The sequence below is a fragment of the Mus caroli genome, unplaced genomic scaffold, assembly GCF_978045245.1.
Source record: "Mus caroli unplaced genomic scaffold, Mus_caroli_1 scaffold_1, whole genome shotgun sequence".
In the NCBI taxonomy this organism is placed as follows: domain Eukaryota; kingdom Metazoa; phylum Chordata; class Mammalia; order Rodentia; family Muridae; genus Mus; species Mus caroli.
The window spans coordinates 11,217,713-11,233,539 of NW_028227256.1; the positions used below are offsets into that span (position 1 = coordinate 11,217,713).

General features: G+C 40.6%; 1 protein-coding gene across 9 annotated transcripts in view; it reads right to left on the minus strand.

Annotated features, from left to right (window-relative positions):
• The window catches only part of Eya1 (EYA transcriptional coactivator and phosphatase 1), a 142,342-nt gene that overhangs the window by 92,455 nt on the left and 34,060 nt on the right, over nucleotides 1-15,827 (minus strand). For 4 of the 9 annotated variants that reach the window (XM_029483170.2, XM_085835705.1, XM_085835717.1 and 1 more), the window contains 3 exons: nucleotides 13,445-13,514; nucleotides 12,976-13,121; nucleotides 9,615-9,752 (listed from right to left, as the gene is read on the minus strand). In XM_029483170.2, the coding sequence (XP_029339030.1) occupies nucleotides 9,615-9,752; nucleotides 12,976-13,121; nucleotides 13,445-13,514 (354 nt within the window). The remainder of the gene's footprint in view (nucleotides 1-9,614; nucleotides 9,753-12,975; nucleotides 13,122-13,444; nucleotides 13,515-15,827) is intronic. The other 5 variants (XM_085835710.1, XM_085835709.1, XM_021155483.2 and 2 more) reach the window with 5 other exon arrangements.

The window sequence follows — 15,827 nt, forward strand, 5'->3', positions numbered from 1 at the left end:
AGTCTGTGGGATCTTGTGGGGGTGTATATGCATATGAGGGAGGGTTTGCAATTTCAGCTATCAGCAGCATAGCAGAACACCAACCTAGAGTACAAACACCCAAGAGCTTATTCACTCTAAGTTAGATGATGACTGTATATCATACATGTATTGATGAAAATATGTTTTGCTTGCATATAAAAAGCTTTAAGTTCAGAATGCAAAAGTATTTATGTTTCTATTCCTTCTTTTTTGTTTGTTTGTTGTTGTTTTTGTTTTTTGAGACAGGGCTTCTCTGTGTAGCCTTGGCTGTCCTGGAACTCACTCTGTAGACCAAGCTGGCCTTGAACTCAGAAATCCGCCTGCCTCTGCCTCCAAAGTCCTGGGATTAAAGGCATGTGCCACCACTGCCCAGCCTATGTTTCTATTCCATTTTTGAGTTTATTGTTACATACAGTGAGAGAGAATGGAACTTCATTCCTTTGCATGTGAATGGCTGATTTCTCCCATGACACTTACTGGAAAAGACACTCCTCTTTTAATGTACATTTTTATCACCTTTACTGAAAAACTAGTTGCCTATTTACCTCTGGGCTCTTGGTTCTGTTTCACTGGTGTTTGACTTCATACTAATGCTGTGGTCTATATTAGATCTATATAAGATGGTCACTATAGCTCTGCATGTATTCTGACTCAGGTATTGTGATGACTTCCAGCACTGCTTGAATTTGCTTAAGACTGCCTTTTTCCCACATCCTATTTCTAGAGTGCATTTATATTTCAACATTTCCACTTTGTGTCTTGAGTTATTTCCAAAATTAGCCAATGTGTAGGCTCTTCATCTTCATCCAGCAAAGGGATGGGATGCTGTTTCTCTGCTAGAGAATAGCCATTATTACTATGCTCTGGGTTACTGTTTTCTAATCTACCATGCAAACTCTCAGAATCAATAATGGTAGCATGATCTCAGATAGTCAAAAGATTGAAATTAATTTTGGTTTAGACAAAAATCATATATACACCAAAAACAGAGAAAATGACATATAGGAAATTTAATAGAGAAATTTGGCATCAAACTGATTCATTCCTAAAAGGCATGACGGTCACTATTTTTATTAGGCTGGCACATCATAGAAGTCACCCAGAGATAGGTTTCTGGTTTCTTGTTGCCATTGTCAGAGGCTCCTACAGAGAAAGGGTGGGACTTTGTCAACCATAGCAAACAAGAAACAGTATTTCTGGGAGACTCTGTCTGGCTCCCCTCTGTGTACTTTTAAAACTTACCATCCCTCAAAAAACTTTCATTAAAATGTTTCTACTACTTTTTCTCAGTTAAGAACACAGCCTGTATTGGTTTGTATTTTGTGTGTGATTTCACTGGGAGAATGATGCCCATTTTTAACATCAAAAAGCTAAAAAAAATTAAATTAAATTAAAAAAGTAACACATAGGTCAAGGGTCTACTTCACAGAGAACAGGGCTCACATTAAAAACCAGAATCCAGCCAACATGAGCATGCTGGGACCTGCTGGGGCTTGTATGTACTTCCCATGTTTTAGAGTGTTTTCTAGTATTTATTCCGGAAGCAGGACACTGTCTGTCCCTCATGTATTTTCACATGTCATTTGCTTTCCTTCCCTAGCCTTTTTTGCCATGGGCTATGTCCATCATCGGGTGCAATCTCTGTGGAAGAAGTTAGCACAAGTCCATGGGGAAACTTTGCAAAGCCAGATGGGCTACTGGGAAGCAAGGCCTCCTCCTGCATCCAAGACGGGGCTTAATGGACCACGTTTCCCCTTTGCTTCCAGTCTATTTTCAAAGAAAAGTTTTTACTTAGGTAATAAAGGCTGTAATCCATTCATCTTTCCTGATAAGTTTCTATATATTTTAACTAAAAACAACTCATATAGACAATAAAATTGGTAATGGTCACAAATTATGGCTAAAGCTAGATTTCAAGGGATTTCCATGTAATTTCCAACACTTGAAATAACACAAGATGCCAAAGAGCTCAAATGGAATGTTACCTTTTAAAAGAGCAACTTAGCAAAAAAATAGATGTAAAAAAGCCAAGAACTTAAAAATAAGTATGAGGTGACAGGCAAAGTAATTAAAGCAATTAAGGGGAAAATTAAAAATAAGGCTATGATCCAACCATAACCTTCTGGTGTCAGTGAGCCAGGAAATGCAGTTCTCAAAAACCTTAATAGATTTTCTTTTTAAAGACTGACTGTGAATTTTCTTAATGTTGTATCTCTGATAAAGTTCCTCTTGTAGAATACAATTTCAAAAGCAAATAACCTGAAGTATAAATAAAGAAAACCTACAAGTTGCCAAGTGTCTGGTAAATTGGAACAATTTATCTGTACATCTGAAGAGCCTTAGAAACGAACTGAACGGAGACAGCAGCAATGCTCTTACACCATTTTCACCTCACCCTGTTCACATACACACCCAAATGCACGTGCACACATGCACCTACACACACACACACGCATACAGGACAGTGGAGAGAGGTGGGCTTCATGCACATGCAACCATGCACAACAGACCCATGTGCACATGTACCTATGTTCTCTTTCACTCATGCATGATGAGTGGAGAGAGGTGGGCCCGAGTGCCCTTCGCAAGCTTCAGCCTTCACATATTATTTCTCCTCACTAGTTTCAACCTCTGCCTCTTTAGCAAAACAAACACCACTTGCAAAGAAAAACTTAGAGTTCTTTATCAAAGCAAGTGCATCCAAAGAAATGAATCAGTTTCTGCAAACACTGGATTCAGTGCTTTCCCCATTGTAGCGCCTACTGTGTGTGTCTCCTGGAAAATTCTGAAACCTGTCCTAGACTGGAATGACAGGGATATCCCATAATATAACTGCTACTAGAGAACAGTGAAATCCCAAAGAGGCATTATATACATCTACCATGATGACCCTGACAGCTGTTCAGGAAAATCCATGTACTAATAAGGACACAGGTTGCTTTAAATATATACTATGATGGTAAATTCAATGAAAATTTACCACACAAAATTCCAAAATCTTTCCCCCTATAAATTATCATGGACTATAGATATTACATTCTAACTTTCACTGGGCTATAGATCTCTCCAATTCCAACAAAACATGCACATGTTTCAGGCATATTAATATTAGACACTGGGGATAGAAATATGAATAAAGAGGGTGCTGCCTTTGACAGTCTATGATCCACAGAATTAAGCTGTCATGGAAAGGGGGCTTTCCTTGCAGCTGAGCTGGTATCAGTTAAGTGATATTATTTTAATTTCCATTGTTCTTGTGTGTGCCTGGAAATCATTGGTTGTTCAACTCTACGCTTCCTTACCTCTAATAGAGAGAAGTTCCACACTCCCTACAACAGAGCTTTCGGAGTTCTGTGCTAGATGGAGTGAATATTCTCTGTGATCTATGGTGTTTATGTGGATAACAAGGGCAGCAATCGTTCTGTACTGTTGTTTTAAATACATATATACATTGAATGCTTGCTTGCAAGTCAGCTGCCTCTTTTATATAAAACACATAGAAAGGTTTATGGTGTAGCTGGCAAGGAGTCGGGGAGACCAGTGAACCAAGGGTGAATAGATTCACCTCAGTGGTTTTCTTACTCCTGTATAGACTCACATGTGCACATGCAAATCCCCTCATATGACTCGACTCTCCCTTTGTTCTGGTGCCAGTGTCTTTTGACTGCTGAGCAGCACTCTCCCCATACCTTTTGAATGCCTAAGCCAAGGCTCTCTAGCCTCTTGTCCCTGTTGATGCACAGGTGACCCTTTAAGCCTGTTCAACCACAAGCGGTTTGCATGTGAGAAAAGCCTCCCGAGACCATTCAAAATATTCTTACAGCAACACAAGAGAACAGTGGGGAGCAGAAAGAAAACCAATGGAAAAGGCAAAGGCTTCACTCTCTTGGGGTGAACTATACAGAGACAGAGTAGGGATGTCACTGTCTCCCTCAGTCGAAGTTAAGTTTATAATCTTTCACAAAAATCACAACCAAAATAATCAAACAGGAAAAAATTATCTAGTGATCTTGCTGCAAAGGTAAAAAGCAGATTTCTGAAATGCAGAGATATCTTTAATGAGGGATGTACACTAAAACAATAGCTGATGCCTGAAAATCGCAAGTGCTAGACTCCCTGAAGCTCGTTGCCATTACAGCAGTGTCAGAGCATGGCGTCCAGGAAGGACAGTGCAGAGAAGGCCATGAATTGCTGAAGGAATGTGTTATTTGGCAGCTCTGAAGGGTTCAAACTCAGAGAGAACTCAGAAATTAGTTTTTCTAAAATGTTTCTCAAGTACTCTAAGCAGAGAAGGAACTGACTATGCAGTTAGTTATAGGCAATGTGTCTCTGCTCCCAGGGCCAAGTGTACCGTCAGAAGACACACGGAGTTCTGGCAGCCATGTTCAGGGTTGTGTGGTGGCAAAAGTCTCTCCTGTAGACATGATTCCCCCGTGGCAGGATCAGACAGTGCTACACCATTCTCCCTTGTGACGTTAAGTAGCCATCTTTGAGAAGCTAGTCATAATAGACTAATTGAATGAATTGCTAACACATTCTTTAGGAGTCTCAGAGTCTTTCTTCAAGATGCTCAGAATTTTTGGAAAGCTTGAAACAGTATATGTGAAATAATTGAAAATAGCACTTGCGATTCTAAAGGGCTCAACAAATGTTGCTTCAGTTTTATGTTGTGTGGGCATTAATGTCTTCCATGTAGCAGAGCCCGTTACATCCTGCCTTCTTCCTGGACTTTTTTCTTTTGCCTATTTTAGGATGAGTCTTGATATACAGCCCTGGTACAATGTAGCCACAACCCGACAATCCTCCTGCCTTGGCATCCTGAGTCTTAGGATTATAAGCACACTCTGCCACACACAGCTTCCCCCAAGCATCTGAACTATAGAAAACTTGATGGTTAAATGACTATCATCTTCTGTTTTGTTTCCTTCCTCTCATTCCTTGCTCTCAATGTAGAAACATAAGGTCAAGAGCAAGTGTGAAACAGTATGTCTGACAAGGGTGAGTGTGAAACAGTATGTCTGACAAGGGTGTGTGGGGGACAGTATGGCTGTCTAGGGTGAGTGGGGGACAGTATGGATGTCTAGGGTGAGTGGGGGACAGTATGGCTGACTCCTTTCTCAAACTGAAAAGCCGAAGTTCCTTCTTTGCCAATGATTCTTCTGTTCCCTGCTGCTCTCACTTTCTGGCACCCATCACCACAGTCACTAGCACAATCTTTCTTCTATCCAATTTGCTCTTGTTGCTCCTGCTACTTTTGCCTGCCCACTCCCACACTCCTTTAAAATCATACACTACCCTGTCTTCTTAGCAGTAATTTTCCCTTCATGTTAAAACATTATATAGATTTAGCTCTTGTTTAAATTTTTTCCTTTCTTTTCTGTGCTTTTTGGTTATAGTGTTATTGGAATTTTTTTGTTGGTTAAAAAGTGTGAAAATATATTAAATACATTAAACATTAATCATACTTTATTCACATATATAGAAATATATTTCTAAATGCAAAAATATACATTACACATACAAACTCACAGGTACACCTTACCCCTTTGGAAAATGAGATAGATAATGTTTCATAATCTGGAATTACCACAAAATTTGGATCATCATCATTTTCCTCCTCCACCATCATCATCATCAACAAACACTTGATCACCAGCACAGAGGAAATAGTAAGGAAGAAGTCACCACAGGACTTGTCATAGTGAGGTCCACGTGGCTCAGAGTAATTTGTACATCTTAATTCCATCTTACTTTGTTCCCATGGGAGGTACCATCTCCTTTGTCTCTGCAAAGAGGAATGGAGGCAGAGGGCAGGGCTAGGACCATGAGGAGGCTGTCTGGCTCCAAAACCATATTCTCTAACCAGGGTCAAAGCTCTCTAACTTCATCTTTATACTATCTCTTTGCATCCAAAAGTGTTGGGACAGGTGATGGGTACCTGTTCTCTTCACGTAAGTCAACAGGACGCTTAGATGAAGCAGGCACCACCCCTCAGTATCCTCAAGTCATCTAAACTACTAAAGTGTTTTCCCTGGGGACTGGCAGCTAACCCTAGGTACCCACCCTATGCTTCAAAGAGTAAAAAGCTCCTCTTGAAGGAGAAAACTAGAAACAAACAAACAAGTCACCATAGACTGCCAAAATACATTCTGACCCATCTTCTAGCTGGCAGATTAATTTTTTTTTCGTTTGGGCATTAAACCATGGGTCATGAAAATATCCAGTCTATGCTCAGCCCAAGAAGAAGTGGAACAAAGGAGCAGTGTTATTCATTATGGATTAACACAATCTGAGGAATTTGAAAGTCATTTTCTAGGTGATGCAGACATACTGTTAAGACATGTCCTGGGGGACTGGAGAGGAAGACTCTGGTTAAGAGCACCTGCTGTACTTATTGAGAACCTGAGGCTGGTTCCAGTGCCCATGCTGGGGAACCCTCAGCCACGTGTAGCTCCAGCTCCAGGGTTTGTAATGCCCTCTTCTGAACTCCAGGGCTAGCATCCCCTCTACCCCACATGTACATTCCTGCACACAGACATGTACCTAGACACATACATAATTTTTAACCTTAAAAATGTATTGGGAAGATACTTGAGCTGGGTCTGGTGGCACATGTATGTAAGTCCAATACTTAGGGCAAGGCAATAGAATTAGGAATTCAAGACCATCCTGGCTATGTGTGTCAAGTCTGAGGCTAGCCTGGGCTATATAGTAAGGCTGTATTACAAAATAAAATTCAAAAGGAAAGAAACCAGGAAAGATGCTTCAAAGTCAAGAGACTCCACAGACAGGCATACAATATCACAAATCAATGGCAGAGGTTTTCATGCTACATTTAATAGGGGTGCATTTGGAAGTGACTGAGGTGACTCAATTGTTAAAGCACTCACAGCACAGGCATAATGAAGACCTGAGTTAAAATCCCTAACACCTGCGTAAAACCAGCCAGCCCTGGAGCGATGCCAGCACTTCTGGGGCTCTGAGCAGGCAGCTCCCTGGAGCTGAGCTGCACATGCACATGCACAGAATACTAAGTCTCCTGCTTAGTGTGGGCTTTCGTCCCTACCCTCAGTCTCTCTATGGTGTGTGTGTGCGTGTGCGTGTGCGTGTGCAAAATGTCCCTAAAATCCAAAAACATCTGACAGTATAAATATTTCTTTCCTCAAGCATATTGGTAAACACGTTCAAATCACTATTTCTCAAGGTATCTAAGTCCAATGCCGGGTGCTCTGCATCCTAATCCTTTATTGATTGACAATGAAGCAAAACACAGTTAAGGACATATGACTAGAGGAGTGAAATAAAAAAATTATAATACATTTAGAACCATTTGTCTTGGGTTGAAGAGATGGCTCGGCAGTCAAGAGCACTTGTTACTCTGGACAAGACCCAGACAAATTATCTATAACTACAATTCCAAGGGAGCTAAGACACTTTGTTGACCCTCATGGGCACCAGGCATGCATGTGGTACACATATATACATGTAAGTAAAACACCCACACATAGACTATAGAATTAAAAAAAAACAAAACAATCATTTGTTTTAACACCAGACTTTCTAGAAGTCTGCAGTGGCTTCTCTGCTCAGAGGGTGTTTCATTTCTGCCACTTGACATTGCTCCTGCTCTATCAGGTTCAGACGCCTGGTGGGGAATGGGACCCCATCACACCCTGTTTATATTCCTCACAGTTTGGAGGCATCCACAGTGGCTGAATGCATTTGGTTGTCTCTCTCTATCTTTGCTGCATGAGGTCTTCCATTGCTCCTGGTCTGGGAAACTCATTAGTGAAGTCTTTCCTTCTTTTGTACCTCCTCTGTCTCTACTCAGTTGAAACTCAGTATGTGTACAACCTGTTCCAAGACAACTTAAAGGTTTTGGAGTGTGGCAAATAAGTAGTTTTCTTTTACCAATAAGTCCTGTCTCCTATAAAATTGTTCTATTCTTTATTTTTTATTGGATATCTTCTTTATTTACATTTAAAATGTTATCCCCTTTCCTAGTTTCCCCTCCAAAAATCCCCTATCCCCTCCCCCTCCCCTGTTCTATTCTTTAGCCACAAACATATCAAAACTTTATAATTCAAGCCATTTTTGTATACTAAATGCAAAAACAAATGGGAAAAATTACTGGATCTCGACCAATAGAATTTTAACTTGGTATATGGTAAAAACTGAACCAATAAAAATCATAATGAATATAATCACTTATAAAATTATATAAAAAATTAAGAACCTCAATATAATAAAGCATTGAAGAAAGATGGATAATGCCAATGAGTAGAAGCAAACAGTTTTATCTCCTCATTGTTAAAACACACATAAAACATCACAAAGCTAACATACCTATGATGCATCTTTGCCCATGGAAATATATAAGACATTCTCAGGAAGCATAAAAGAATTTCCCCAGAAATCTCACACTTGTGCTTGTTAAGACAAATAATCAGAGATACAGCTGAGGTATGCAGAGCACTGCTGTAAATGCCCAGACAGCGGAGGGGTTAAATGCAGTGCCCCTGAGTACCATGCAGCCATGAAAAGGATGCTTTAGAAAATCACTTACTGATGTAAAAAGGTGTTTACACAATTTGCCTATGGTATGCATACATATATGAATGGTAAGAATTTTTTGTAATAGATGATTGAAAGTAGTTTTGCTCCTCCATATTTTCTAATTTATCCTCAACAAATAATGTAGTAACTACATAATAAACATAAGAAATGAAAATCATCCAAAAAAATCCTTCAGCCAGGAAGCAGGAATGAGGAGTCAAGTTAACTATCCTTGCATCATAGTAAACCAAATTTAGTTTGTGAATCTGATGGCTGGTATCTTAAAAAAGTATCAGCAAAATGTTTAGTTATAAGAAACTTTTTCTCTAGTACTCGATGGATGCATTGGCAGTTAACAATCTGCTAATTACAAGTGCAGATTCAAGTATTAGTCTTGAAGAGGCTCTGACAAGCCGTGCTTGAGCTGCCATTTTACCTGAATTGTATCTTCGCCATGTTTTGTCTGCAATTTCAAACAGAGACCCAGACACTGGTTCTTGGAAGCATTATCTTGAGGCTTCATTTGGTAGCTATAATGGGATCTGTGTTCATTCGATTTGGTCTTTGGTAGGTCAGTGAGTCAATACACTTTATGTAATATAGTTATAGATCAGAGTGTGCTGTCCCCGAACACTATCCCAGCACTAAAATGAAGAAACCATATTCCTCGTAGAAAAGCTGGTTGGTAATCCAGGGGCTTCTACATACCACAGCACAGCCTCTTCTGTGGTCAACTTCCCTTACTTTTTATTTTCTTTTTCTAAATGGTAGCAGACACAAAAGCAGAGACTTCAGCATTTAAAATAAAAAGAGCATTTGAAGTACCACCTGGAGAGATCATTGTATCTAATTCCTTCATATAAATAGAAAATCTTGGTCCAGAGGGCAGCAAGTGAAGAACCTAATTTGAAATGTGTTGTCATCCTGTCTCTGAGCCCAGGTCACTGGCCTCATCAACTCCCAGCTAAGCATCACATTTGCTTTAGGAATTCATAGGCAACATTTGAAGGGAAACAGCCAAGAGGCTGTATACAGACCTTGCATCTGGTAGCTGTACGGTGCCTGTCCAGGTTGAGGGGTACCAAAGCTTGTGCCATAGCTAAGAAATCCCGTCTGTCCAGGTGACTGAGACTGTGACAATCCACTTTCCGTCTTGATGCCTGCCCACAATGCACCTAAATCAGTTAGTGACAGCTGATCTATCTGTTCGTTTTCAGAAGCTGGTAAATATAGACAAGTATATACCCCCCAACTACCCAGTCAAATCCCCACAGTTCTTCTGCAGGAACACAAAACATGAAGGCTTACAGTTGGATGCCATAAACCACAAGGTCAAGCTTTTAAAAATGTCTTGATTTGAATTTTGACATCATTCTCTCTGATTTTCCTGCATTTCTAGAAAGCAGAACTCTTGAGGCATCGTTTCCATAACTCATTTTGCTATTTTACTAGGGTAGGTCACTCTGTCATAGTCAAGAAATAATCACAATGAAAGGTGGGCCTCACGGTTCTTCAGTTCTAAATCTCCTTTTCCCTAAGAAGTAGCTACTGAGATCCTATCATTGCCATCTTCTTTCTCAACTTTGATGCTAGTGCACAGGACATTCTGAAGTCAAAGAAAGCACTACAGGGTCTAACAACGTGGGGGAGCTTTCTTCCAAGTATCTAAGTCAATGGCTCTCAGCTTTCCTAATGCTGTGACCTTAAATACAGTGCCTAATGTTGTAGTGACCACCAACCTTAATCTGTTTCATAGCTACTTCATCACTATAATGTTGCTATTTTTATGAATCGTAACATATAGATCTGATATGTGACCCTCATGGGGGTGGCAACCCACAGGTGGAGAGCCACTGATCTAGATCTTTCTGGAAAGGAAGCATTAAGACAGTAGAATATTAAAGACCTAAACCTCAAAAACAGTAGAATAAGAAACCTGTGAATGTGGCCAGTAGCTCCTTTTATCCCCACTAATTTTCAAATATTTAAGTGTAATTCTTCTAAATGTAGGCTAAATTACATTTGAACTTATATTATTATGTAATAAATACAAGTTTATATTTTACAAAATTACAGAAAAATAATTGACTTTGGGCCTCAAATACTTCCCCAAGCACCAGGATGGTCCACTCGTTCCAGACTGAGACCTGGCAACACAGAGGTAGGCCACTGGTCTTAATTATAATTAAAGGCAATCATGCAAATGAACAACTGTCCTTAATTCCCACAGAGGGAAGACAGAAACATTCCTGCCAAGAGAATTCACATTTTTCAATAATCTTGGTTTCCACTGAAGATAAATTATATCTTTAGGATCTAGGATACACAGAAGTCTGGCTATTTATTTCCATTTTAGGGGAATTTTGTGGGTAGAATGGAGTTAGGTAATTATCCTAAGGCAGTGGAAGAACCTGACTGGGCTGGAAGAGGCTATTTTCATTTCTTGAGTATTTCTGAATACCTCATGATGACCTTAACATTGAAAACTGAGGACAATCTTAACATGGGAAAAAATGACGTACTATGTACAGGTAATTTCAAGTCAATGAACAACTCACAACATGTAAATAATCCCTGGAAACACACCTGCCTAGACAGGTGGCTGCACAGTTCTAGAAACTCCGTTATTTCCATGTTGCCACCAGTAGGGAATTTCCCCCTTCGGTCTCCACTCAAGGGTGAATCTTTTTCCAGCCCTAACTGGGCCACATGCTTCTCCCTTGGAGACTCAGAATGGGGAAATGGGTAAGAACAGACATGGAAAGGCAAGAGGAGGTGGAAAACACTAATCTACTCATGGGCAGAAAACCCATTTTCCTAGGAGCCTGTGGGCAGATGAGCGACAGATGGGAATCTAAGTCGTAAGAAATTCATTTTCTCTCTTATCTGCTATTCTCACTATGAAAATCTCTCACCCCACTGTGGCTGCATGGGGAGAAGACTAAAGAGAGGAAGATGAGGAGGGCAGTGGGCAGGGGTCACTTCCCCTGGGAGTACAGGTGGGAAGTCCATGGGCAGGACAAGCAATTTTCTACAAATTCAATTCTGAACACACAAACTGAAGACTGCTTTCATCCACATTGCAGCATACAGCATACGATGCAGATTGTGACTTTTCTTCATCCCCAGTGTAGTCTAAAGGACTATTATGAAAAAAACTTGATCTACTATCTACTACAGTGAAAAACTCGGAATGAAAGTCACAGAAATGAAGGACAATTTTAGAAAATTCTTTTTAATGATGTTTCTAAAGCTTGCTTCTAAAAACCCAGCATGTTAGATGGTATTGAGTTCTGGTGGTTTTTGAAGTAAATCTACAGAATCCGGAGTCATAAGTAAGTTACACTTGATTTCTATGTATTTTAAAAGAAACTAATAGATGGTCAAATTACTTGAGGTCAGGAGACAGTGCTGAATGGAAGAAAGTTGTTTAGCTTCTAAGGAATGGCAAAATACTTTAATAGACCAGCCACGCTTTCAGTAGAGTGGTGGAAAGTACACGACACAAAACTTGTACCAACGGAAGTCTAATGGAACAGGTGCCAAAATGTATCCATCCTATCGGCTACAGTAGGACCAACTCTTCTAGTCTCTTTCTGTGAGTACTTATATGCTTTCTCTTGATTATTCTGTGGGGTTTTTTTTCTTTAAAATGCCCCATATTCATATATTTTATTTGATTTAATTGGTTGAAAAATTGCAATCACAACTCATTGAAGAAAATGTATTTAGAATTTGAAGTCTTCTGTAAACAGAACTTTGGGATTTGGCTGGATTTATTTTTAATTTACAGGTTTTGGCCCCATCACAATTGAGTTAAATTACACCAAGATAAAGATAATCTCCAGGTGGGAAGGAGCAAATGGCATGTGAGCTTTGACTGTTTCCTGATCCTCGCCTTCAAAGTGCGGTGCGGGTGGTGATATATAGATCACTTTTCCTAATGGGTGATAATGCTGAAATTTGATCATGTAACCACCCCCAGGTTTGGGGCAAGCAAGAGTTTGTTGAATTCTGCATGTACTTCCTTAATCATAGCTGGGTATCTGATAAACAGGAAATGGATCTTTACACCAAAAGACTTCATTCATAGAAGTTTTATCACAAATATGCACAAAAATACTTTGGATTCCAGAGCCAAGTGCTCAGATGCCAAATTCAGATATAAGCAGAGAGAAAGGTAAGTAAGGGGCCTACAACCCAGGCAACCTGTTAACTACCTCTGACCTCATGGTAAGAGGTCACTGTCTGCACAAAACTCACTAGCAAGAATTACAGAGACTTTATAATAAACGGGGAACATTGAGAAGTGGCCCAACAGCCTCATTGTTGAAGTACTTGAGCACACAACATCGGCCCACCAGAATACACCATGAGAATAATGGTCCAGTGACTCACCATAGGAGGAAATTCCATAGGGCTGTCCCGGCTGTGGGTACGTGGCGTAGGCTGTGGCTTGTTGCATTCCTGTGGTAAACTGTGTTTGCCCATATGCAGCCATAGTTTGTGAGGAAGGGGTAGGGAGAATATGTGGGTATGATCTGCTATTTGTCAGGAATGACAGAAAATAGAAAGCCCATGCATTAGATGGGAACATGCAAGGTAACAATGAACAACTGCATCACAAATTCCAGTTAAAGAGTCTCTTACAGTTAAACTTTCCACTAGCATTGACAAAGCACTTCAAAGGACTCCAGTGCTACCAGGCGGTACTTAAAATAAATTTACATATATACGCATTTAATTAAGCCTCTACAAAATTCACTTCTACTTAAATTAAGATGTAACATGGGCAAAGACATGACTTAGAGTAAGGTAAAGTCTACATAGAAAAGTCACATACTGATTAAGAGAAAATACATCTTACTTGGAAGGATAAATCTGTGGTGGAGAGAACGGGTGAGCTGGTCTTGGACTAAAGCTGCTGCTTCCGAGAGCTGAGGAAAAAGACAACAGACACAGAGCACACACAGTGAGTCAGCAGGGAACCTGAGGATCATACTTCTGAACATGCTAAAAACCAGAAACAACCAACCAAATGTAACACTGTGACCTATGTTAGACTGGGTGATTTCATATAGCATGTCAAAGAGAGCTGGAGAGATGTGTCATCAGATAAGAGCATGGACAGGTCTTCCAGAGGACACAGGTTTGATCTCCAGCACCCACCCACTCATCTGTAACAACCATCTGTAAACTCAGGTCTAGGGAATCTGATGCCTTATTGTGACCTCCTCAGGCCATGTACACACATGGTATAGAGACACATGCAGGTAACCCACCCATACAGCTAAAATAAATACGATCCTTTAAAAAGACGGGCACATACATGCTGATTGAATGGTTCTGATTTTAAATAAACTTTTTAAAACCGAAGATACAGCCATAAATACTCTTCAAAGTGCTTTGGTGGTAGACTGCTGTCTCCCAGAGGAAAGCCGGGATGAATCAGAGGTAGGAAACTGATAGGTCCCCTGCCGCCGATTGTCCATACACAGCAGGAACACACAAACCTCAGCATGTATTAGCAAGAAGCATGGTCTAATCTCTCTGGCGAGGCAAATGGAGTCAGTCACATTTGCCTGTGTTGATTTAACAATGCAGTTTAGTAAATCTGCATCCCCAAATGTCTATAATGTCTCAGGTTGCACGCAAAGCCTGTTTGTTCTTGGGCTGCCCTGTGTTCCTGTTCTCTTAGTTGTATTCTTCTTGGATGTTCAAGCAAATATTTTTCCTCCTTAAGGAAGCAGTCAGCATTAAAGCTAAACTCACTTTCTTTTAAGCAGATTCTCTTGACTCTGGTTGTTTCAAAAATTTACCAGGCTTCTATCAAATGCTCTTCAATACTCATTCAAAAAGCAAAAACCCATATTCAGTAGTAGAAGAGTTTTAAAAGTTGGCTGTTGTTTTAAGTAGGACAATTTACCTGTGTAAAACAACACGCATTTATTTGTGACTACATATTTTCCCCTTCAAATCTCCCAATGCCCTTTGACTAAAATGCATAGTGTGGATGCAGTTCTTATAGACTGTGGCATGGCTGCTTTCTTCTCCTATTAATTGTCACTGCCATCAGGGGCTCTGTCACGTAACGTCTGCATCCCACTCTCAATGTCATGCTCATGCACTCAGAGCGTCACATGCTTTCTCATTTGTCTCACAATGCATTTATGCGGGTCACACTTCATTTCCCAATGGGTAATTAGAAGAGGAGGAGATTTTGGTTAGAATCTCAGGAGAGATGAGCTATCCTGCTCCATCCAGATAACTAAGACTGGTTCTAAGGACAACCAGCAGATCTGCGTACATTCTAGCCACACACACTACCAGATTTCCACCATTGCTGTCACCTTAGAAGGGACAGAATCCACATGAAAGGGGTTGTAGGACAAACTGGTTCACATGCCATAGCTTTGAGTACTTACTGAATACCTACTTGGTCCCAAGGCCCTGGCAAGATGCAGCAGAAGCAATCATAGCAAGATAAGCCCTGTCCTCCTCATGGGAAGTTTTGGGAAATGGTCCAGTTTCTGGAGGGAGGAAGTGGTAACCAAACACTGAGACTATGAGGGATTCCTGACACTTGTCTGGGACAAGTAGGTGTCTTGACACCTGTAGGGACAAGCTCTTCCACTCCCCTTCTTCTCTAGGCATTAAATAAGGACAAGGACAAAGTAGACAGTGTCTGCAGGTGGCTGAGAAGAACTACCTCCCCTGAACAATCAGAGTTCAAAATAGTTGTTTATAAAACAAATGCCAAAAGCCACCTACTAACGGAAACTGCAGAGACACCCTTTACTCTTTTCTAGATCTAGGCCTGCTTTCCAACTCCTGGGTCACCGTTCCTTAAAACAAAGAAACCACTGGGAGATACAGTTGGCTACTGTCTTAGTCAGGGTTTCTATTCCTGCACAAACATCATGACCAAGAAGCAAGTTGGGGAGGAAAGGGTTTATTCAGCTTACAATTCCATACTGCTGTTTATCACCAAGGAAGTCAGGACTGGAACTCAAACAGGTCAGGAAGCAGGAGCTGATACAGAGGCCATGGAGGGATGTTCTTCCCCTGGCTTGCTTCCCCTGGCTTGCTCAGCCTGCTCTCTTATAAAACCAAGACTACCAGCCCACAGATGGCCCCACCCACAAGGGGCCTTTCCCCCTTGATCACTAATTGAGAAAATGCCTTACAGTTAGATCTCATGGAGGCATTTTCTCAACTGAAGCGCCTTTTCTCTGTGATAACTCCAGCTG